Source organism: Enhydra lutris, unplaced genomic scaffold (assembly GCF_002288905.1).
Source record: "Enhydra lutris kenyoni isolate GAN:26980312 unplaced genomic scaffold, ASM228890v2 scaffoldscaffold2, whole genome shotgun sequence".
NCBI lineage: Eukaryota > Metazoa > Chordata > Mammalia > Carnivora > Mustelidae > Enhydra > Enhydra lutris.
The window spans coordinates 33,791,762-33,817,312 of NW_019154086.1; the positions used below are offsets into that span (position 1 = coordinate 33,791,762).

Sequence of the window (25,551 nt, forward strand, 5' to 3'; positions counted from 1 at the left end):
TAATGCCTCTCATAAACTCTGAAGTAGACCAGTAAGAGCCGATGGGCATACTGTTGTTTTTTCTAAATGGTGGCAAAATTTACCCCTTCACTAGATCGTTCTAGTTAAGTGAGAAATGCATGCTTATTGCAGTAAGCCACAGAATATAGAGCTGCATAACAAAAAGATCAATTGTCTTTATCCCTGTCTATGAATTTTGTACCCACTCTTCCAAGGTTACTGATGTTAACAATCTGATACACCCCCGACCGGGTTGTCTGCTTTTCTGTTGTTGAATTTTGAGAGTTCTGTATATTAATTCCTTATTAGTTACATGGCTTGCAAACCTTTTCTTTTATTCCTTCTTGATAGTGTCCTCGGTGCACAATATTTTTGAAGTTTCATGAAGTCCAGTTTGCCTGCTTTTTCTTTTGTCACCTGTGCTTTAGAGTGTCATACCCAAGAAACCTTTGCCAGATTCCATGCTGTGAAGATTTCATTCTGTTTTCTGTTAAGAGTTTTATTGTTTTTGGTCTTACATTTATGTCATTGATTCATTTGAATTAATTTTTGTGGATGGTATTAGGTAATTATCCAACTTCATTCTTTTGCATGTCGATATCCAAGCTTTCCAGGCCCATTTGTGGAAAAGATTTTTTTTTTCATCAACTGGTCTTGGCGGCCTTGTCAAAAATCATTTGACCATAGATGTGAGGGTTTATTTGTGGGCTATTTTGTTATATTGGTTTATATGTTTGTCTTCATGCTAATACAACACTGTTTTGATTACTGTAGCTTCAAGATAAGTTTTGAAATCAGGAAGTGTGAGTCTTCCAGTTTTGTTCATTTTCAAGATGGTTTGGCTACTCAGAGTTCCTGAATTTTAGGATGGATTTTTCTATTTCTGCAGAAAATGTCATTGGTATTTGGATAGAAGTTGCATTGACTCTAAGTTGTTTTGGGTAGGACTGACATTTTAACTAAATCGTCTTCCAGTCCATGAACGTGGATTCCATTCAGTTATGTCTTCTTTAATCTCTTTCAGCAATATGTTGTGTTTTCATTGTGCAAGTTTTTGACCTTCTTTATTAATTCCTAAGTATTTTGTTATTTTGATGAGATGTACATGGAATTGTTTTTGTAATTCCTTCTCAGATTGTTAATGTTCATATACAGAAATGCAGCCAATTTTTGTGTGTTGGCTTTGTATACTGCTTCTTTGCTGAATTCATTTATTCTAACAACTTTTTTATGGAGTCTTCAAGGTTTCCTGTATATCAGATCATATCATCTGCAAACAAATAATTTTACTTCTTTCTAACTTACCTGCCTTTTCCTTCTGCCCTTCTTTCCTTCCTCCCTTCCTTCTGCTATGCCTAAAACTTAGTACTCTGTTGAATAAAAGTGGTGAAAGATGGCATTTTTGCCTTGTTCCTGATTATAGAGGAAAAGCTTTCAGTCTTTCACTATCGAATATATTTAGTGTGAAATATATTTTTCATACGTGTCTTTTATTATATTGAGGTAGTTTTCTTTTATTCCTTCTGTTTTGAGTGTTTTTATCATGAAAAGGTGTTGAATTTAGTCAAATGCTCTTCTGCATCAGTGGAGATGATGATGTGGTTTTTTCCCCCCCTTCTTTATGTTGCTGTTGATCTATTCTCTTATGTTGAACCATTGGTATATTCCAGGAATAAATCCCTCTTGGTCATGGTGTATAATTCCTTTAATATACTGCTGAATTTTATGTGCAGGTATCTTTTTGAGGATTTTTGCACTACTGTTTCTTGGTCTGTATATATATATTTTTTCTTGTGGTATCTTTGGTTTTGGTATCAGGCTAATACTGGCCTCATAGAATGAGCTCGGAAATGTACCCTCTTGGATTTTTTTGAGAAGGATTGGTGTTAGTTCTTTTAATGTTTGGTAGAATTCAGCAGAGCTGAATTTAAGTTTAAGTATCAGATATTGAGTTTTCTTTGTTAAGAGATTTTTGGTTACTGAGTCAAGCTCCTTACTGGTTAGAGACGTATTCGCATTTTATTTTCTTTGTGATTTAGTCTCTGTAGGTTTTGTGTTTCTAGGATTTGTCCATTTCATTTAGTTTATCCAGTTTGTTAGCATGCAATTTTTCATAGTACTCTCTTAAAATCCTTTTTATTTCTGTAGAATTGGTAGTAATGTCCTCACTTTTGTTTCTGATTTTAGTAATTTGAATCATTTCTCTTTTTTTGTTAATCTAGCTAGCTAAAGGTTTGTTAATGCTGTTGGTCTTTTCACAAAGAGCCTACTTTTCATTTCATTGATTTTTCTCTTGTTTTTCTATCTCTATTTCATTGCTCTTTCCTCTAATCTTTCTTATTTTCTTTTATGCTAGCTTTGGATTTAGTTTGTCTTCTTTTTTTCTAGTTCTTTAAGATGTTAAGTTGATGGTTAATGTGAGATTTTTCTTGAATTTCATTTTTAGTCATTATTTTAAAAATTATTTATTTTTTAATAGAAGTAGAGTTGAGGTGCAATGTTATATTAGCTTCAGGTGTATTTTTTTTTTAATGTAAGCATTTATAGGTGTAAATTTCCCCCCTTAGCACTGCTCTCACTGTGTAAGTTTAGTGTGTTGTGTTTCATTCGTCTTTAAGTGTTTTCTAATTTCCTTTATGATTTCTTCTTTGATCTATTGGTTGTTTAAAAGTGTGTTGTTTAATTTCCATAATTTTCTGAATTTTCTAGTTTTCCTTGTAGTACTTGTTTCTAATTTCATCCCATTGTGGTCAAAGAAGATACTTTGAATGATATCTATGTTTTAAAGTTGGAGACTTAATTTATGGCCTAAAATATGATCTAGCCTGGAAAATGTTCCATTTGCCCTTGAGATATATGTGTATGCTGTTGGTTAGAGTGTTCTCTTCATGTCTGTTAGAACTAATGGGTTTATTGTATTGTTTACATTCTCTGTTTCCTTATCTTCTGTCTGGTTGTTCTGTCCATACTGTGAGTGGGGTATTGAATTCTCCAACTATCATTTAGAACTGTCTACATCTCCCTTCAATTCTATCAGTTTTTGCTTCGTATATTTCGATTTGTCATTAGTTTGTCATTGTTATAATCATGATATCTTTGAACCTTTTATCGATATATAATGTCCTTATTTATCTCTTAAAAATTTCTTTTGATTTAAAGTTTATTTTGTTTGTTATTAGAACCACCTCTGCTCTCTTTTGGTTACTCTTTGCATGGAATATCTTTTTCCATCTTTTCACTCTCAGTAAGTGGATTTTTTTTTTTTTTAAGATTTTATTTATTTGACAGAGAGAGATCACAAGTAGGCAGAGGGGCAGGCAGAGAAAGGTGGAAGGGGGGGAGGAAGCAGGCTCCTTGCCTAGCAGAGAGCCCGATGCAGGACTCAATCCCAAGACCCTGAGATCATGACCTGAGCTGAAGGCAGAGGCTTAACCCACTGAGCCACCCAGGCAGCCCCTTAGTTGAGTCTCTTATAGTTGGGTCTTGTGTTTTTATCCATTCTTCCAATCTCTGTCTTTAATCCATTTACATTGAAAGTACTTACTGATAAGAAGGGACTTACTTCTGTCATTGTGCTATTTGCTTTCTTTATGCCTTATATCTTTTTGTCTCTTGTTTTCTGCATTACATTGTTTGTTTAATTGATTTTCTTTCTTTGGTAGAGAAATTTTAAATTCCTTCCTCACATCCTTTTATGTATAACTTATAGCTGTTTCTTTTATGGCTACCATGGGGATTACGTTTTACATCCTAAAGTCATAACATTCTAATATGAATTTACACCATTTTAGCTCAATAGATTTTGTTTGTCCATATTTACTGCAGTAGAAAATTTTCATGTTTGAATTAACCAGGTTGACAGCTGAGGGATTTTATATTCTGAATATATGCTACGTGGAAAGCAGTATACCCCAGAACTGCACAGGGAACAATTTTATGAGAAACAGAGAAACAGTTGTTGTTTGTGTCAGTGAGGAAAGAAAAGGAAAGAGGAAATTAATGAATAATAAAGAAGAAGCTGATGTCAAAAATAGGGAAAGTTATGTGGAATTAGGGAACGATTCTCATACAGATTTGCCAGAATTTGATAGGGTTTTAGGCAATACTTTAATAACAGAATAATACCCTTGATTGGGTATACATTTAATTACACTAGTTGAGAAGAACAGCTTTGGGATGTTTGTTATTATTACATTTCAAATAGGCCTGAAACTTTCAACTGTGAATGAATACTGAGAATAATGAATCTTCTGCGGGTGTATGAAAAACATCCATCCAGTGTAAAATGTAATTCAAGTTATTTCTGCAATATGGTTATGTTGCATTGAGGCAGTTGCAGTACTCATGTCTATTAGAAGCAATATAGTATTGTGTTTAAGGACTCAGCCTGGCATTGTACTGCCTGGCATTCAGCCCCAAATCTGCCATGTACCGTGTAACTTTGGATACGTCACTCAAACTCTTTTGCCTCAGAGTCTTTGTCTGTCCCCTGGTGATGATATTAATCATAGCATGTGCCTTATAGTTTTGTGAAGATCAGATGAGTTGATACACACAGAGTGCTTTATTTTTTTTTTTAAATTTTTTTTTTTTAAGATTTTATTTATTTATTTGACAGAGATGACAAGCAGGCAGAGAGGCAGGGGGGAAGCAGGCTTCCTGCTGAGCAGAGAGCCCGATGCGGGGCTTGATCCCAGGACCCTGGGATCACGACCTGAGCTGAAGGCAGAGGCTTTAACCCACTGAGCCACCCAGGCGCCCCACACAGAGTGCTTTAAAGCACTGTTATCAAACACATATTAAGCACTTATAAATAATAGCTACTGTTTTTATTGCTAAAGAGAGGTAAGAACTGACACATTTTTTTCTTTCCTATTCAGATAAAGTTTGAAATCCAGTGGCCCCAGCCTGCAAGCCTCACCACTTTCCTCCATCGGTCCGTTCTCCTCTATGATTCCCCCACCTTATCTCTTGACCCTATAAGGAAAATTATTACCTCCAGAGGACTTTAGGCAGTCCCTTATGGAGTTATGAACCAAAGGTTTACACCTTCCCTATAACCAGGAACCTTGTAAGCTGCAGCCTGTAGGGTACATCTGGCCTATTGCCTTTTTTATATGTGCTGCTGAGCTAGGAATTGGTTTTCAATCGCTGAAAAAAATCAAAAGAAGAGGAATATTTTGTGAAATTGTGAAAATTATATGAAATTCAAATTTCAGTGCCCATAAGTACAATTTTATTGGAACATAACTCTGCCAATTAATTTCTGTGTTGCCTGCAGCCACTTTCGTGTCACGGGAGCAGAATCAAATAGCTGCAACTAAGTAAGACCTAATGGCTTACAAATCCTAAAATATTCACTATCAAGCTTTTTCCAGAAAAGGTTTGCCCACCCCTACAGTAAATACTAGCATTCAATGCTTTACATTTTCCTGTATTTTTTTGATAGAAAATTCTAGACCATAACTTGTCATTCAGTTTTTACTCTCCCAGTTTTTCTTTCAGAATGATAGTTTCTCTTCTTAAACTATCCCGTATAATGATGAGAATCATTAATTTAGAGCTTTCTTGGGTACTCCTATCTTTTTTTTTTTTTTTAAAGATTTTATTTATTTATTTGACAGAGAGAGATCACAAGTAGGCAGAGAGGCAGGCAGAGAGAGAGAGAGAGGTGGGGGGAAGCAGGCTCCCTGCTGAGCAGAGAGCCCGATGCAGGGCTCGATCCCAGGACCCTGAGATCATGACCTGAGCCGAAGGCAATGGCTTAACCCACTGAGCCACCCAGGCGCCCTGGGTACTCCTATCTTAATTATGAAGAATAGCTTTAAGATATCAGAAGACTTTTACCTGTAATTGTATTGTATACCATGTGTGCTGTTACTGGAAGAGAGTGGTTTTTTCTGTCATAGAATCTTAGAGTTGGAGGGGACTTCAGGGTCATCTGGTTGTGTTCAGTGACCTTACAGATGAAGAAATGGAAGGTCAAGAAGTAACATAAGTAACCCTCTGTCACAGGGCGAGGTCAACAAAGAATCAGGACTAGTATGCATTTCCTGGTGTTATTCTACCTCTTTTTGTGTCATACCAATCCCATATCCCCTAAACCAATCGTCAAGGCCAGGTTGTGCGTCTACACAGAAGACCTTGCAGATACAGCCTACCCTTAGGGTTTATATCAGTAGAATACTCATCCTCAGGGTTTGCTTGTCTTTGCCTTTTCTCTGGAGAAGTCTTTGAGAGAGTTTGGTGAAAAAGTAAAAAATGAAAAGATGAGAATATTATCACTATTGGACTCATTTCATCACTCTGAACTCTGCCAGAATACCTTTTCGGGCAAGAGCAGCATCCATAGACAAAAGAAATAGATAGGGATGGGCATTGTGTGCCCAGAAAACAGGAAAAAAAAAAAAAATGACATTCAGGTACTTATTAGAAATTGGCCCAAATATTTCACTTTTGATTCTTCAGTTATTTTTACTTTCATCCTGGGTCACCTGTTAACTTCCAGGGATCATGTATAATGAGGTCCTACTTGAACTCTATGAGGAGAAATTGAATTAGAAAGAACTGGGGTGGTTATTTTCAAATATTATAACGGGAACAAAATGTGAAATGAGGTATTTACAGTATTAAAATGACCTCTATATAAATTTAGATGAAATAAGATTTTTTGGTTGTTTTTACTTCTTGAGGTACAGTCTCCCACAACCATAATTTGAATCACCCAAGAAATGTAAATGTGCTGTGTTACCCCTGGGTGGACTGTTAATATTTTGGCTTTGTAGATTAGTTTGATGTCATCTGCTTGATAAGCAAATATTATCCATTTCCCCTTTACTCTCACCTTAGTCCCATTCTCCCATTTGTTGGTTTTAAACCTATACCTTTTCCTTACTTTAATTTTCTGGTTTCTTTCCACCACCTGTTTTTTGCTCTTCATTCCCATTCAAATTTTGAAGCTCAATTTGGTTTTCTAAATATACACATGGTTCCTGCCTTCTGTAATTTACTCCCAACAACTATGAATCATCCATTTTAAAAAAGATTTCAGTTCATCCACTGGTTACCATTTATTCTGCTTCCTTACCATGTAAAACAACCCAAGAGCCATCTCCCCTGAGGGTTTTTTAAAACCTTAGTTCACCTGATGTAAATCTTTTGTATCCAAATTCAGCTTTATATTTTCAGTCACCTAATACTATACTGGCATTTCGAGGGTAACTTCCTATCAGACTTGCCCTGGAGTTAGAAGTTTGACATTATTAGGCAAGAACCTTCGGAACTAGTAATAGGAAGACCAACATAGTCTACAGATAGGCCTTCTGCATAGGAGACGAGAGTACTAGACCAGGTTGCCAAAAACCTGGATCTCTTAACTAATTTATCCTTAACGAATTCTCTCTTCTCTAGCTTTATATCCTCATCTGAATGATGAGGACATTGAACTAGACCGTCTGAATTTCTAAATGTAGGAGTGGGCCAAGAGAAGGGAACCGAAAACATTGCCTAGTGTGGGGTGTTGTGAAGGTAAAAATACATTAACTGGAAGGTCATAGAGGAAGGAGATGAGGCCTAAATTTGGTATATATGCAGTTTCTTCACATCATATTCCTTAACGCATTGGCTAAGAATGTGTGAGGTAAAGCAGCTCTCAGGAGGACATGGGTTGAGTCTCCTTTTAAAGTGAAGGGATTCAGGTACGAGTGCCCAGCCGCCCGTTGCTCATGGTCACTATTGGTGGCTCACTCGCCTGTGGATGGCAAGCGGGGCCTCCTCCAAAGACGACCTTCTCAAGTTCCGTGTTTATGAGAAATGTCCTTGTGAGTATTCTGTGAGACAGCCATTTTTATTTTGATGAAAAAGGTGTTTTTCTTGACCTTTGTTCATGTGGGTGAAGCAGACCTTTGAGGAAGCTGATAAGAATGGTGACGGCTTACTGAATATTGAAGAGATACACCAACTGATGCACAAACTAAATGTCAATCTTCCCCGAAGAAAAGTCAGACAAATGTTTCAGGTACGTTTTCACGGATGGGTTGGCCTTGTATAAAATACACATTGGAGGTTATTGTTATACTTGGATATTTCAAAGGCTGCTCTGTTTTGTTGGAAGTTGATATTATCTGTTCTGTATTGTATTTTTCTTTGAGGAAAAGAGGCGCTTTGTTTTGTGAAAGAAAAAAAAAAAAAGCTTCCTAAACTTAACACGTATGCATGATTTCACTTCCTAAGATGCTTTTTTATTGTTGCTGTTTTCAGGGAGTGATTATAAGCGCTTTACCTGGCACTTAGATAATGGAGTAAACCCAGTCAAGGGCCTTCAAGGGAGCGATAACATCTCAGGGGCCCACCCCACAGAGCTCTTGTGAGGATCAGAATCAGACTAGGTAGCCTGAGGAAATGACACTTATTAAAGTCCTCGAGAGGCTCTGTTTCGTTTCAGAGTTGTTTAAGATTTAGAACCCATGATGCTTAGAAGTACTGTCTCACTCCTACCATTTAGGGAACCCTCCATAAGTTCATTCAACTGCCTGTTGGTATTAAATGAAATGCTCTTTCCCTCTTGGTCCGTCCTTGAGGAAAACCCTTGGGGCCAAATGTACCCTGTGGCCCCCAGCTGGGACTATACCTAGTCCTCCATCGAAGGTACAGAAGTGAGCTCTCTTGAGTGAGTACAAAGTCAATGTCAGATTATTAGTAATTGCTAATATACTAATTTAGGAAGTGCTCTTATTTGGAGAGAAGTCATATGCACGATCCGTGTTTTGCAATAATTTTCTGTTCTAAGTGATTAGGTGATATTTTGTACATGTAAAAGTAAGCAGAGAGTGTGATATTTTCTGATGGCTAATGTTTTGTGCTACTTTTGTTTTCTCACCGTTTGTTCTTTGAGGCGGTAAGGACAGAAATGACATGAGGGATGTGTTGCAATGATGAATGGAAGGTAGAGGCTGGTTCCATTCTGTGACCTCTTATCCTGGCCCTGTCTTTCGGAAGCTCGTGGCTGGACATGGTTTTCAATGAGGTCACATTGCACTGGAGAACAACAGAAGAGAAAGGAAAAGAAGAGGAAGGCAGATGCTTTAGAACGAACACCAGAGATGGAGAGAGAGGCTTTGGAGGGGAATTGTATTGCCACAAATAGAGAACTGTCTTTCGACTGTATGGAAGGCTTTGCCATGTTCCTGGCACTCCCTGTGACATCTCACTTTTGTCCTGTTGTGAGCCCCACACTCCCAGCTGTTCCTTTCCACAGAAAATGCTCATGGTACTAAAGAGGTAGCTTCTGATCAAAGGAGAGGGGCCAAGCTTAAAGAGGAAGGCAAAGTGTATACCTACAAAGATAATGATGTGGAGTTACCTTTTGGAAGTTAGATAAGGGAATAACATAAAATATTGATCTATTTTTACTTCTATATTTTTCCCCTTTAGACACCTTTTATTTCCCATGCACTAAGCATTTTGTAGGGCAAATCAGGAAATGTTTATGTCAAATGTCTTATGCGTTCAAAGTAAATCTTTAGACAAGTCTTAAGAAAACACTAGGGGTCTCTTTTTATGACCTTAAGTTTAAAGACTTACCGAGCCAGAAGTAGGATAAGCAGTAGGACCTGCTGGAAAACATTTCCACTGTAGGCCTTGTACCTAGCAGGGTTGTAGAAATGCTCTTTGTGGGAGAGGGTTGGGACCAAAGGTCTTGGTATTATTTCAGGAACATTTTTCTTCTGGTTGAATCGCTGGTGCAGACATTGAAGCCTTCCTAGAATTTTCTTTGCTTTTTTGTTGCAAAGCAAGGTTCAACTAAATTTTTTTAAAATAAATCTTTTAAGTTATGGATAGCTAGTTTTTTTATTATATAATTTTAAAAATTTTTTTATAAACATACAATGTATTATTAGCCCCAGGGGTACAGGTCTGTGAATTGCCAGGTTTACACACTTTACAGCACTCGCCATAACACATACCCTCCCCAATGTCCATAACCCCACCACCCTCTCCCTACCCCCCTCCCCCTGGCCACCCTCAGTTTGTTTTGTGACATTAAGAGTCTCTTATGGTTTGTCTCCCTCCCAATCCCATCTTGTTTCATTTATTCTTTTCCTGCTCCCCAAGCCCCCCACTTTGCATCTCCACTTCCTCATATCAGGGAGAGCATATGATAGTTGTCTTTCTCTTATTGACTTATTTCGCTAAACATAATACTCTCTAGTTCCATCCATGTCGTTGCAAATGGCAAGATTCCATTTCCTTTGATGGCTGCATAGTATTCCATTGTGTATATATATCACCTCTTCTTTATCCATTCATCTGTTGATGGACATCTAGGTTCTTTCCATAGTTTGGCTATTGTGGACATTGCTGGGATAGCTACTTTTGAAGTCTTTGAATGCTGTTGTTTATATGTCAGAGTTTTATTGTTCTTAATTGTTTATAAGGAAGTCTTGAAAAATGTTTTTTTCTCTGTATCTAGGGTTAGATACTTTGAAACAAAGGTATGGCAGAAATTTGAATATTAGACCCAGTTTCTTAAGACGCAGTAACTGTACAAACAAGCATCTCAGGTTCCCAAACTAGATATTCTAAAGACCATTCTCCTTCTACCTTTGAAAGGACTGAAGCCAGTCAGCTCCACAATGAAACTGTGTATGATTTAAATATTGGTTAAAGTGTGTGCTCATAGTTATCCCAAGGTTAGCAAAATTTTTAAAAATATATTTTTTATGAGCACGTTGACTTTCAAAGCTATGTCTAAAACCCCATAACAGCTGAGTATATACATTGCAAAACCTGGGCAATTCAAGATGCCATTCGTTCCCTGTCAATTTTGGTTCAGTTACAACTGTGTTCACGTAAAATGAAGATCATATGAATGGATTAGCTGCTCATTACATATTCCCAACAATTTTAGAGTTTCCTCAAAAATTTAGCCAATCAGTAGGAAGATACACGTTGAAAGATTCTTGCTCAATATTTCTAGAAATGAATAATTTCAACTAGAAATCAGTCCAGGTAGATTTTTCAGACTTCTGTGGAGGGAAAACAAGGAAGTACCAATGATCCTGATGGCTATAAGAGCAATAAGCTACCTAGGCCAAATTAAGAGAGATTCTATTATATTTAAAAATTGTATTTGATTGAATTACAGTTCAGAAGCTGGTCGGAGACTAGTATTTTCATAACATGTTAAATATTTTTTCTCTTTTATTCCTGGTTCGTCTTGTCCAACACTTCTACTTCTTTTTTTTTCCTTTTTTAAAGATTTTATTTATTTATTTATTTATTTATTTATTTATTTGAGAGAGAATAAGCCTGAGGGGTGGTTGGTCAGAGGGAGAGGCAGACTCCCTGCTGGGCAAGGAGTCTGAAGCAGGACTTGATCCCAGGACCCCACGTCACAACCTGAGCCGAAGGCGGTGCTTAAGCCACCCAGGCGCTCCTCAACATTTCTTTTTCATTCTTCGAAAGACCAGCTCTTGGTTTAATTGTCACCCTTGGATGACATATCTGTTTTCTATTTCATTGCTTTTTGCTTAAGTTTATAATTTATTTCTTTGTATTTTCTTTAGCCTAATTTTCTCTAGCTTTTTGAGTTCAATTATTGAGTTGAATTATTAACTTATCTGTTTTCAGTCTACCTTGTTCTCTAATACATTGAAATCTTTATTTCCTTCTAATTACTGCTTTAAGTCATCATATGGATTTTAATCTGTAGTGCATATGTTCACTTGTATGTTTCATTTCCTATTTAGAAATGTATCATGTTGTCTTCAGACATTTTTTTTTAAAGCTTTTTTTTGGTTGGTATATAAATTTACTGTGACCAGAGAAATTGGTTTTTATAAGGTTGAGTCTTTATAACATAAAACTTTTTTTTGTGGCCTAATAAATAGTTAACTTAAATTGACCCACGTGTGCTTGAAAAGAATGGGTTTACCATTTGTGAAATGTGTTCTAGCCTTTTTATAGTAAATATGATTTCCCAGTACTGAATTTCCTATTTCAAACTCTCACAATGCCTTTTTTTCCCTCTGCCTTTAGGAAGCTGATACAGATGAGAATCAAGGAACTCTGACATTTGAAGAATTCTGTGTTTTCTACAAAATGATGTCACTGAGACGGGACCTTTATTTGCTGCTGTTGAGCTACAGTGACAAGAAAGATCACCTAACTGTGGACGAGCTGGTGCAGTTTTTGAAGGTGGAACAAAAGGTATCATTAGACTGTTGAATTGAATTGTTTACTTAAAAATACAAATATACAGGTTTCTTCTGGTGTTGGATATAGGTACACTTTACTTTTAGGATAGAGGAGTAAATATCACAATTCCACCAAAAAATCTTATGAGTTATTTTTAACAGATTTCTAGCAGCTTTTATGAGGGAGTGATAAATTGAACACTCACATAATTTTTTAACTGAAATAAGTTGAATATTTTTCCACAGAGTAAGGAATGTTACCTCATGTGTCTCATTTTAGATATAATAGTTATGTTTTCTTTATACTAAAAATATAGGTAGGTATTTGTTTGGTATTTGTTAAATGTGACATAATTCTTTTTTTCTTCCTGAAGATTTTATTTTCATTTATTTATTTGAGAGAGAGAGAGAGATAGAGAGAGCATGAGTGGGCTGGAGGGGCAGAGGGAGGAGCAGCAGAATCCCCGCTGAGCAGGAAGCTTGACATGGGGCTCAATCCCAGGACCTGGAGATCATGACCGGAGTCAAAGGCAGACACCCAACCGACTGAGCCACCCAGGCACCCCAACTATGACATAATTCTTAACTAGCAATATAGTAATTCATTGATAATTTTGATAGGAAATCGACATTGGATCATTTCAGAAGACTAAGTAAACTAAGTCCCGATTAGCAAAGAAAACCCCTAAATATATTTAAAATAAGAACTTTTCTTTAAAAAAAAAAAAAAAAAAAAAGATTATTTATTTGAGAGAGAGAATGAGAGAGGGAGAGGGAGAACATGAGGAGAGGGGTCAGAGGAGAAGCAGACTCTCCACTGAGCAGGGAGCCTGATTCGGGTCTCAGTCCTGGGACTCCAGGATCATGACCTGAGCCGAAGGCAGTCACTTAATTGACTGAGACACCCAAGTGCCCTGGCTCTCACATATTAAAGCATAACGTGGGGCTCGATCCCAGGACCCTGAGATCGTGACCTGAGCCAAAGGTCGATACTTAACTGACTAAGCCACCCAGACGCTTCTATGAGTTTGACTTTTTAGATTCTACTTTTTCAGTGAGATCGTGTGTCTTTGTCATTTCATGTAGCATGATTTCCTCTAGGTTTTAAAGATGTCACAAATGGGAGGGATGATTTAATCAATCAACCTACATAATGGAACCTCTACCAAAGCCCCTGCCCCACAAGGTTTGCAGAGCTTCTGGGTTGGTGAAGCTACAGGATGTACTGGGAAGGGGAAGGGGAAGGGGTGTACCCTGAGAGGGCATGGAGGATCTGAATACCTTCCCATACATGTGCCCTATGCAGTTCTTCATTTGGCTGTTCCTGAGTTGTATACTTTGTAGTAAATCAGTCCTAGTAAATAAAGCACTTTTCTTAGTTCTGTGAGTCATTCCAGTGAATTTTGGGAACTGACAGGCTTTCTCCTTGACTAAACACTAGGCAGGCTCTTCTGAGTCCTTTTTTTTTGACTAGGCCCTGTCGTTGGGCCTTGTCTTCAAGAGTCCAGCTGTAGCAAGAATCCTGCTAAGTCCCTTTAACTAAAACCTGCATCTCTGATACCTGATCACCTCAACAGCTGATAAAATTCCTTATTTTCACCATCTCCTAGGTGATATCACCACTTTTCCTTTAGCAAGAACCCTATTAGGTAGGTTTACCCAGAATCCCCTCTTATCTCCGATGTTTCCTCCACTGACCCCCACCCAGCTTCTTGGGTATAAAGCCCCCTTATTTATCCTGTATCTGGAACTGAACCAGTATTATATACTGAAGTTCTCTTTTCCCCTATTGTAATAGTTACTGATTAAAATCTGTTTTTATTGCTTTAAATAGTGTCTAGGTCTGTTTTTTCTTCTTTTCTTTTTTTAAAAAAATTCTTAAATTTTTATTTTTTATTAAAGATTTTTATTTATTTATTTATTTGAGAGATTAAGATTGAGAGAGATCACAGAGGGAGAGGAAGTAGCAGACTTGCTTCTGAGCAGGGAGCCCCACATGGGGCTTGATCCCAGGACCCTGAGATCATGACCTGAACCAAAAGCAGATGCCTAACCCACTGAGCCACACAGGTGCCCCTGTTATTTCTTTTTTTTTTTTGAGATTTATTTACTTGAGAGAGAGAGAGCACGCACACAGGTGCATGTGGGCAATGGGGGAGGGGCAGAGGGAGACAATCTTTGAGCAGACTCCCTGCTGAGTGTAGAGTCTGACAGTGGGGCTGGATCTTAGGACCCAGGCGATCATGACCTGAGCGAAAACTGAGAGACGCTCAGCCGGCTGAGCCACCCAGGTACCCCATGGTCTGTTTTTCCTTTGACAGAACCCCCAAATTTGTAGTAGGCCAAGCAGAAATGGGGGTAGCCTGAATACCTCATTTGCGGCTAGAATGAGGTGGAGCAGTCTATGGGATTGAGCACTTTACCTGTGGGGTCTAATGCTAACTCCTGGTAGTTAGTGTCGGAACTAAATTACATTGTTGGATTCTCTGTTGGAGAATCAAAAACTTGCTTGGTGCCAGAAAAAGATACACTAGAGATTTGGTAATGATTTACTTTACCCAATTCCACAAGCATATACATTTTAGGAATAACAGATTTAGATTTAATAGATTTTGGTGTTGCTTTCTTAAGGATTAATTGTTAGTAAATGTTTCTATCAAAATCAATTATTTTAGTTGGTTTGCTAATTTGGCAAAGGAAGAGATTCTCCATTAACAAAGTTAGCTCTGATACAGATACAACGTGGAAATGTGGAGGAATAGAATAATATTTTCCCCCCAGAAAATAAGCCCTACTACATACATCGCTTCTCTGTTTTCTGCTTTTGTAACTACTTTGTACTTTCACCTGGACCACTCCTCTAATACAGTAGAAAGAACATTAGACTGGGAGCTCAGAAGATCTACATTCCAAGCCCTACAGGCTTTATTGATAGGAGAATCTTGGGCAGGTCATACATAATTGTTTCTGACCCTTTGTTTCCTAATCTATAAAAGGGAGCTGATATCTACCTTTCCAATCTCACGTGTCAAATTGAACATTGATTGTAATGATGAATGTGAAGAAGGCCCTCTGACATAGATATTCAGAAGCACAGCAATGTGACAAATTAAAATTACAATATTTAAAACTACTGACTTCAAATTCATTTGGACAAGTGGAATTAACCCAGTCCATTTGAATAGCAATAGTGAATGTCACTTGCTAAAGGGCATGTGTTTCTTCCCTCCTTTTGGGTTATACTAACATTCAACCGGTAAATTTTTGTTAGGGAAAACAGAAGCCAGTGTTCTATGACATCTGCCCCTGGCAGACGATTACCTGTATCCAGTTTAATTTTCTAAATTAGCTTGAAGCTACATATGGGCATGATCTGAAAGGAATTTTTAAAAAATTATCATACATCAAGACACATAAGACATAAAGGAAAATATTAATGTCTTGAAACTTTTAAGTTTTTGTGTGATCCAATTTATCAAATACCATAAAATGATAGTCTAGCACAAACTAGGAAAATATTTGTAACATACAAAGGGAGAAACAGTGAAATTCCTTAATATGGGAAGTGATGTCATAGACTACTGAGGAAAAAAGATGAATACCCAATAGAAACATGGGCAGAACATTTGAAACATTAAACATTTCATAAAAAGTCCGGGCACCCGGGTGGCTCAGTGGGTTAAGCCTCTGCCTTCGGCTCAGGTCATGGTCTCAGGGTCCTGGGGTTGAACCCCACACTGGGCTCTCTGCTCAGTGGGGAGCCTGCTTCCGCCCCCCCCTCCCGCCTGCCTCTCTGCCTACTTGCGATTTCTCTCTCTTTGTCATCTTTAAAAAAATAAATAAATACAAATTTTATAAAAAGTAAATAAGCCTATTGAAAAGTTCACCCTTCATTAGGAATTCAAATATATGAAATAAAATGAAAAGATCATTTTTTACCCACCAAATCAGTAAAGATTAAAAAATAAATTCTATCAGACATGGTGTCTGTTTCTTACATTTCCTTTGAAGTTGTGAAATGGTCTAATCTTTCTTTAGGACAGTTTAATGATCATATTTTATATAATTTATTAAACTTTGACCAATCTGTTTTACTTCTATGGTTCATTCTAAGGAAATAATTGTGTACATTAAAAAAAAGGATGTAAAGTTGTGCATTTCAGCATTCTTTAAAATAGAGAAAAATTGAGCACCATCTAAATGTGCAGCAAGAGAGTCATTAGTTAAGAGTTTTGTGGGATTTTGAGTTTTAAAACGGGATTTTCACAATGGAACAAATTGGAGGCAATTTGACTATTCATATGGCAGTAATTCATTCATTTCTGATGGCATAAGATTAGTGTAGACACCAGAGTATTCAACTTTTACTGATTTTTGCAGTTGTGAAATGAAATATCACTGCTGGTCACATATGTTGTCAAAGATTATATGAAATCAAATATTGGCCACGGGTCAGATTTTTATTTCACTGAGGCTCTCGGAGACGTGATTTCATAACTTTGACAGGCCCAACTGCTGTTTGATTAGAGCCTTTCATTTTTAAAACGTGGATGTGCTTGGAGAAATTCTCTCTCTGTTTTATATCCATGAAGAAGTGCCAGTTAAGAAGAAACCAGCGGGCTGACACTTCTCTTTCACTGCTTCCTTGCAACTGCAAATAAAGATGACTGACATCCGCAAGTCTGTGATTCCAGAGAACTAGGTCTGGTTGAGGTTTTTTGGTTTCATTTTTACCCACTGTGTTTGCCGAAGAGCAATCTACGTCTTCTCCAGATTTACTATGCATTTGCTGGCACTGGGGCAGAATGTGTTTTGTGTTCAGTTCTTTTCAGAGTTTTGGTTCAGGAGCGATAATTGGATTTCATCCCCCCATCCCCCTGACAGCTTTTCTTAATAAGCGTCTACTTTCTTTCTATCCTTTTGTGTCCACTTTCTATCATTTTGTGTCTCGTGGACAGAGGAGAGAGGCAGGAGGAATGAAGCATCCTTGCTGTCTGAGCAACCACCTAGCTGTTTACTAAGTGCAAAGGCTACACCTCTGTGGAGCAATGGAAAGCAGATTTCTCTTTATTCAGCACTTTCATCTGAAATATACATATGGATGGTTAATTCCAGGGGAACTTTCAGAGCTTTACTGATCTCCTGCTAGAGGGTCTTCTTCTTATTGTTACTGTTTATCTGGCATGGATATATACATTCCGTCATTGTGATGCTTCTATCAGTTATGCCCGTTGTGTCTTTATTCTCTCTGCTCAAGTAGTCCCGTGGTTCTTCTGATCCAATTACCAGTGTCACTTGCACCATCTCCCTTCATTATCCTTTACTGAATCTGGAATGATCTGGTGAGAGTCATGGTCATTCCACCTTGCCTCTCTGTGAGAAATAATTATAAACACTTCTTCAATTATAACTACCTTTGGTGCCAGTGTACCTTTATTTTTTTGTTAAACATTTTCCTCATCATAAAAGCATTCCTTTTAAGAGTCCTTCCTGAGTTTCTGTTTCATTTACTTAATTATTCCAGTTTAAGCAGTTGAGAGTTTTCAGAGTAATTATATCTTGTAATATTTTGCTGCCTCGAATATAGTTCCCAAATGACATTTTCTGTGAAATAGTCATACATTCAAATGCTTTGAAATTTGTGGTTGAATTTTAGGATGAGTTAGAGGTAGCAAGTTTGGGGAGGTAAATTGTTTCTTATTCAGTTGCAAACTGAAGGACCATTCATTTAGAGATGTTCCTCCACTCCCTTCTGAAATTACCCCAAGATTCAGGAAAGAGACTTTTATTCTTCTGCATAAAACTACAAGGACAAAGAGAACAAGGAAGGAGACAGGAACAATAAAATCTTGAAATTTGTCTGATCTAAAGAAGACCCCAGAGCCCTGAAATTCAAGCCTACAGAGCAAGAAACACGAATTGACTTCACTCACTCAGTGGAATCCTGGAAAGGCTCAAGAATCAAAGTCGCATAATGCTCTTGAAAATAGGAGATGAGGCGGGATGACAGACACAAGCATGGGTTGGAAGTGGGGTTCTGGATCCTCTCTCCTACGTCTTGCAGCAGGACAACTGTCTCTTCTCCAACCTGGCATAACAGTGAAAATCAGAACTGGAGAAGGATGGCCTGGAAGGGTCCCGAGGCGTCCCAGGCCTCCCTGAGTACTGGACACAGGGGATTCTAGTAGATGGTCTGTGAAGATGGCTGCAGGAATTCCCCTATTCCTGTCTGCGTGCCCCTTGTCAATGTGACTTTCCCTCTTCTCCTATCAAGGAGTGGAGTCTTTTCCTGCCCCTTGAATCTGGGCTGGCTTCGGAATTTGGTTCGACTAATAGATTATGGCAGAAATGATGAACAAGGAATCCCTGGGCGCCCTGATGGTTCCACTCCTGCCCTGTTGGAACTGTGCAACTACCACATGAAGAAACCGGGCTAGTGTTTTTGAGGTTGAGAGACTTCTCAGGGAAAGAGGCCCAGGACCAGCAGCCAGCACCCACCATAGGCATGTGAGTGAGGCCGTCTTAGACCACTGAACTGTAGTCAGGGGACTGGGTACCTGTAGTCACTTGAACAACCCCTAGTAGGTGAAAACAACAAAATAACTGTCCAGCCAGATCCAGTCCCACTTGCCATCTTGCGCAAATGTGATTTAAAAAAGAAAAAAGAAAGAAAAAAAGAAAAGTAGTTGTTGTTTTAAGCGTCTAGGTTTTGGGTGGCTTGTTTCAGAGAACTAGGTAATGAGTTCAAGGACAAAGTGAACTTCTGTGCATTGAAGTGGGAGAACCATACCCCTCTTCTAATATTCTGCTCCCACATTTATATAGGGGAAATCATAGGTAGGAAATAGGAGGATATTATAAGCCATGGTGGTTGGATAGTGGCCCCAGAAGATATATCTCGAGTCCTAACTCCTGATACCTGTGAGTGTGATCTTACTTGGAAATAGGGTCTTTGTAGATGTAATTAAGTTAAGGATGTCGAGATGATAAAATTTTAAATTTAGGGTGGACCCTAAGTCTAGTGATGAGTGCTCTTAGAAATGACAGAAAAGAAAACCTAGACATACAGAAGAAGGCCATGGAGGCAGAGACTGTACTTGTGAAGCCCCAAGCCAAGGAATGCCAAGGTTTGCCAGCAGCCAGCGGATGCGAGGAGAGAGGCATGGAGCAGATTCTCCCTCAGAGTCTCCAGAGTGAATTGACCCTGCCAACACCTGGAGTCTGGACTTGCGTTCTCTAGAACTGTGAGATAATCAATTCTAAGTTTGTGGTAATCCGTTAACAGCAGCCCTAGGAAACTAATACACCAATTCCAGGAAGAAAAACCCCAAACCTGAAGGTATTTACATCAGATATCTAATAAAGTAATACAGCCAGGGACTTTTCCAGTGAAACCCACCAGTCAGTCAGCTCTGCCAGGAATACAGAGGTTCCAACTCATTTATTACTGACTGGGTTTTAAATACATGTTTAAATAATTTTAAAAAGGGGTTTTAAAAAGGCAAGGTTACCATGTTTGAGGAAATCCTCTACCATAAAATACAGAGACCAAGATAAACTTGGAGGAAATAGAGCAATGCACGGAAAAGGACATCTTAAAAACTGCTATTAATGTCGGAGTGATGGAACACAAAACTGCAGCCATAAAGCCAGAGCAATATGCACTGGGAAAAGACGGTTCAGGGAAGAGCAGAGCAGAGAACTAAATTCAATAAATGGCTTGGAAGATAGTGAGAAAATCACCCATAAAGTAGAACAAACACAAAAAAATGGAAAATAGGAAGAAGAGATAGGGAAATTAGTGGATTGCTCCAGAAGGTCCACTCTCTGAATAATCGGAGTTGCAGAAAAAGATAAGAACAAATATAAGGGCGGAAATTATAAAATAAATAATACAAAAAATGGTTAGCATGGAAAGTTAGAACTCTCTCGGTTGAAAGGGCCACTGAGTGTGAAGTGCAGTGAATATATAAAGATCCACAGAGAGGCACCTGGGTGGCTAAGTCGGCTGAGTGTCCGACTCTTGATTTCAGCTCAGGTCATGATCTCAGGGTGGTGAGATTGAGCCTGGGGTGGGCTCAGTGCTCAGTGGGGAGACTGCTAAGGTTCTCTCTCTTTCTCTCTCTCTGCCTCTTCCCCCCCCCCCCCCGCCCCCCCCCCCCTCCCCCCGTGTACTCCCTCTCTCACAAAAAAAAAAAAAAAAAAAAAAAAGATACAGAGATAAATCATAATGGAATTCACAATGCCAAGGATAAAGTGAAACCCTGGAGGTTTACATAAAGCGAGAGAGAGAGAGAGAGGAAAAAAGAAACATTGATCCAATTAACAAAAACAGGTCCTGTCAAAGGATTAGAATCAGTACGGCATCAGACTTCTCATCAGCAATTCCAGAAACCATAAACATAGGAGCAACATTTTCTGACCTAGAATTTTCTACCCGACTCATCTGTCAACCGAATGTGTATGCAGAGTAAGACACAAGTACACAAGAACACATGCAAGAAATAATTTGCTTTCCAAGCGTTCTCTGAGGACCGTCAGGGGAAGAAGTCAGAACTGAAGCTGAATAAAATGCTGGAATCCTACCAGCCTGGAAGAAGAAGGACCTTTGTAGGGGGTAAAAAATTGGAGTTCATGGGTTATTTGTTGCCTTTGGTTAACTGAGAAGCCGTTAGAGCCACCAAGAAGAATTTATGAGAGGGACACTAGAAATTAACCATTGGGTAGGAATTGCAGTAATTAACAGATTGGGAAAAAATTCTATAAGAAACACAATCATTGTACAATAGACTCAGTGTTCAACATTTGCATAATCAGAATAATCTACATTAAATAGTAATTTAATAAAAATTAAGAAATAGCTATCCTGGGTGGAGAGGTAGAGGGAGAAAGTTTGCAGGCCCAAATGAGCTAAATCTTTGTCTAACACAATAAAAAAGTCAAGAGACAATGCTTGAAGTGTATAAAAACAAAATAGTATCATTAGTATCAATAGTATCATTATTATCATTATCATCATAATATATATATATCATCATTATCATCATAATCAGGAATATAAAGACTCCTTCCAATGGAAATATCTAGAAATGTTGACTGTTTTTTCTGGAGAGTGGTTCTCAGGATAGAAGGGGGAGTTCTACTTTCAATCATAAGCATCTTTAGTTTTGACATTTAATTATGAATATATTACTTTGACAAAAGTAAATTGAAAAGAGCTTAGCAATATTAAAATTCTCTGCAAGTTACATTATGATTTTTGGGTTTGCTGTGCTTTGGGAGTCATAGCTATAAGAAATATAATTATTTACTTCTGACTTTGTTTTGAAATTCTCACTCGTTGTCCAAGCTTTGCTAGATACTGGGGATAAAAGTCAGTATCAGAACAGTAATATGTGGTATAGAGACCTGTGACTTTGATCTCTATAACTAGTCCATCTGAAGTGGGCTGACCTTTAATATGAGGGCCAGATAGTCTTTTTGGATGAGATTAAGTATTACAGCAAACGAGGAAAGGAGAATGGAATCCAACCTGGACTAGTCAAAGAAGTTAAACTACAATAACTAACTTGAGACCTCCAAGCATCTCAAAAGGGGATGCCTAGGTGGCTCTGTGGGTTAAGCCTCTGCCTTCAGCTCAGGTTATGATCCCAGGAGTCTCAGGTCACGATCCCAGGAGTCTCAGGTCACGGTCCCAGCATCCTGGGATCAAGCCCTGCATCGGGCTCCCTGCTCAGCCGGAAGCCTGCTTCTCCCTCTCCCACTCCCCCTGCTAGTGTTCCCTCTCTCGCTGTGTCTCTCTCTGTCAATAAATAAATAAAAATCTTAAAAAAAAAAAAAGGCATCTCAACTACTAAATCTAAGAAGTTAAGATTTAGTAGTTTTAGCTATATTGAAGAAAACCATCAGTTTTGAAAGTAAGCATTTCAGTTTTTCAGTACAAATAAAGAACTCCCAGATAAGTATAGTGTAAAAGAAAAGGCTTTGGATCTGAAGTCAGAGATCCGTGGTCCTGCCTTCTGTTGGTTTTGTGACTTTGACATAGTGAACCTTCCCTAGCATAAATTTTCCTATTATAAAATGGGGATTAAAATTCCAAGTTTACAAGACTTTTGTAAGAACTATTTACGATTTTGCGCGCGAAGGCTCTTTCTAAACTGCACAGCAGTGCCTGCATTATATAAAGGTAAAGAATCATTATTGTATTCAGGTTTTTTAAAGCTCTTTTAGCACCTGTTGCCTGGTATAGAAAGAACAGTCCTCTGTGTTGGAAACAGCAAGTGGCTCAGATACTGATACCAAACAAAACTTATGAATGTGCTCCATGGGAAACAGTAGAGTAGAGAGAAGTTGTTTTCTATTTTCCTTATTAGCTATGTCACAAAACAAGGAGAAAGGAACCATACAGGGCATTAACCTATGTTGAACCCTGATTCATACAGCAAAATCTCACAATAACTTTTTAAGTAAGGTCTGAAAAATTGCATTGTAGAAAATGCAGGATATTGCTATTGGGAAGGTTAGCTATTGGGAAGGTTAATAAATTAGACCAGGGAATGGGGGAAGCATGGAAGCTGAATGAGTTATACATTTCCTTTCTCATTATTATGTGATATTACTGTATATCACCAAGTTAATCCTTAATACTTGAATTTTGGTAGGAAATGGATTACCTTTCATTTTTTTTCTTCCTGTTCTTTTGTTCTTTTTAAGTCGGCTCCACACCCAACATGGGGCTTGAATTCATGATCCTGAGATCCATAGAGTCGGATGCCCAACTGACTGAGCCAGCCAGGTGCCCCTCACATTTATTTTTAGATCATGCCCAGAAAATTGTACGCTTCTTAGAATGTCTACTGATAGTTGCACGAATTTACTTCCCCAATAGGATGCTTTTAGTTAACACATTCTGCTTTGAATCTTGAACTAGTGACATGTTCCCTGCTCATTTCCAACTAGTTCTATCCCAGGATGATGGTATTTTGTTGTTTATTTTTTAGATCCCATGGGCTCCTGGTAGACTACCTGAGTCCAGTACAAGACCCCTACATGTCTGAACAAATTGCTTCATAAACCGAGTAATTGCAGTGTAAACTCAGGCTTCCCATGGCGCATGAATTTTAGTTGTTGTTGTTATCAATTTGGCTCTTCTTATTTTGTGAGAAATTATTTGCTTTTTAGATTGTACGTGGTAAACCTTTCTAGTATGTTGCGGACAAATTAATGACCTGCTCCAAGCCTGGGTAGGGTAATAGAGTTCTTATAGGTAGCATGGTTTCATTTATTTTATGGTATTTTCTGATGTTGTCTGGCAATATAAGCCTCTGAAGGTAGTAAGGGTTGTGAAATTTACGCAATGCGTGCATTAGGCGTATTACACAGCTGGTTTGGGAGAAAAAGCAGTCTCTGTTTTTGCAAGCAGGCAAAAAAGAGCTGCATAACAGAGCTTTTGTTCCCCTGCAAAAGGTTTAAAGGCTATCAAATAGACAGTTTAGAAAAATTAGATTTCACTAAAATGTAAGTATTGAACCTAAGACTTAATAGACTATTTGAAAATCACCGTGAAGTATGAAATCCTGACTCATAGGATTAGCTTCCCCATCACTATTCATTAGTACTTTTAAATGTCATTGTTAGACTGTGGGGCTCAGTGGAATTTTGATCAAAATATCATATCCTGCATGTTGCTGTTTAATTAAAGAAATTATTCTGGAAGAGTTTGCTTTTTCCAGTGACATTGAGTATGTAATGTTCATGCAGCGACCTTGAGAATGACTTAGTAGGCTGCGCTGCCTTTTTGATGTCACACGTTGATCGTAATTAATTTAATTCTCACAACTGCCTTATAAGATAGCCACAGAGAAGGTAAGTGACTTGTTCAAGATCCCACTGTTAATGATGTGAGCTGGCTGATTTGAACACGAGCCATCTAGCTCCAGAATTCTTTGTTATGCTAGCTGCTTCACCTAGCTTTCTGGTTTTACTTTCTCTCACTCACCTTTGTGATCTTGAATCATCACGGCAGATTGCTCTTGTGATTCACTAGGAAGATCTATAGATCTATACCCACACGTATGGATTTACCTAGAGCATTCTGTTTTGATAGGGAATAATTTCTTTCTATCTGTATTTATGATTGGCAAATTTTAGTGTTTGTCTAGGAAATATTAATTTGTAGATAGCTACTAGCTTATAATATGTAGATTTTGGCAGTGGATTTGCACTGAATATTGGTTCAGTTTTATTAATTTTGCTTCGTGGAGTACATTTGTCTAGTACTTGAAGGGATGTTTTCATTGATTAAATCTGAAAGATAATGTGGAAAGATTGAGATGATCATTTCACAAAGATAAAGTTGCTATGACACTAGTAATCTCAAACACTGCTCATTTAACCACTCTGCTCTGTATCAGGAATGCTTAAAAAGTGTGTAGAGGCAAGTATCTCATGAAATTGTAGGTGTTTTACTAATGTTCTGTTTTGTTTAGATGAGTAATGTGACAACAGAATATTGTCTTGACATCGTAAGAAAATTTGAAGTTTCAGAAGAAAATAAGGCAAAAAATGTTCTTGGCATAGAAGGTAAAATAACCAGTATTCTCTTTTTTTTCCCCCCTTTCAAGATTTCTTTAAATTCATGTTAGTTCACATGTAGTGTAATATGAGTTTGAGGGATAGAATTTCGTGATTCATCCGTTGCTTTATAACACCCAGTGCTCATTATATCCCGTGCCCTTCTTAATGCCCATCCCCCAGTTACCCCATCCCCCACCAGTCTCCCCTCCAATAACCCTCAGTTCATTCTCCATAGGTAAGAATCTTGTAGGGTTTGCCTCCCTTAAAATAACCAATGTTCTTAATTTCTCATTTCTCAATTCAGTTTGTTAAGTTAAATTCTAGCAAAATTTTTAGAAAATCAGGAGATATTCATGGATTACAGATGATTCCAATAAAACTCACAATACAACATATTTTCCCACAAAACAGATGCCATGATATTGCTCTTTCTCTTGCGTCTCTAATGATGATATGCATTTTCCACTCCATGCAAATCAGCTCTATCCCACCATGCATGTGGTAGATCTCAAGAAATATTTGGACTTTTCTCAAATGGCTAATTTTGGAAAGCTTCAACCTGGTAATTGCAAAAAAGGAAATTTGGCTTTAAAATAACTAACCTATGACACTAGCGACTTGAAAGTACATGTTTTTTTAAAAACTATTGGCCATGAACTTGTTTTCCCTAGTTGGTAGCAGTGGAGAGGTTATTGGAACCACAAATTTTGTTAATACAACTATTTTATTACATAGTTGAGGAAAGTGAGGCTCTCAAAGAAATTAATAATTCGCCCAC

The 25,551-nt window shown here is 38.0% G+C and overlaps 1 protein-coding gene across 2 annotated transcripts in view; it reads left to right on the forward strand.

Moving 5' to 3' along the window:
• The window catches only part of LOC111149968 (phospholipase C eta 1), a 183,021-nt gene that overhangs the window by 99,359 nt on the left and 58,111 nt on the right, over positions 1-25,551 (forward strand). For both annotated transcript variants that reach the window (XM_022507247.1, XM_022507256.1), the window contains exons 4-6: positions 7,888-8,017; positions 12,040-12,210; positions 24,686-24,779. In XM_022507247.1, the coding sequence (XP_022362955.1) occupies positions 7,888-8,017; positions 12,040-12,210; positions 24,686-24,779 (395 nt within the window). The remainder of the gene's footprint in view (positions 1-7,887; positions 8,018-12,039; positions 12,211-24,685; positions 24,780-25,551) is intronic.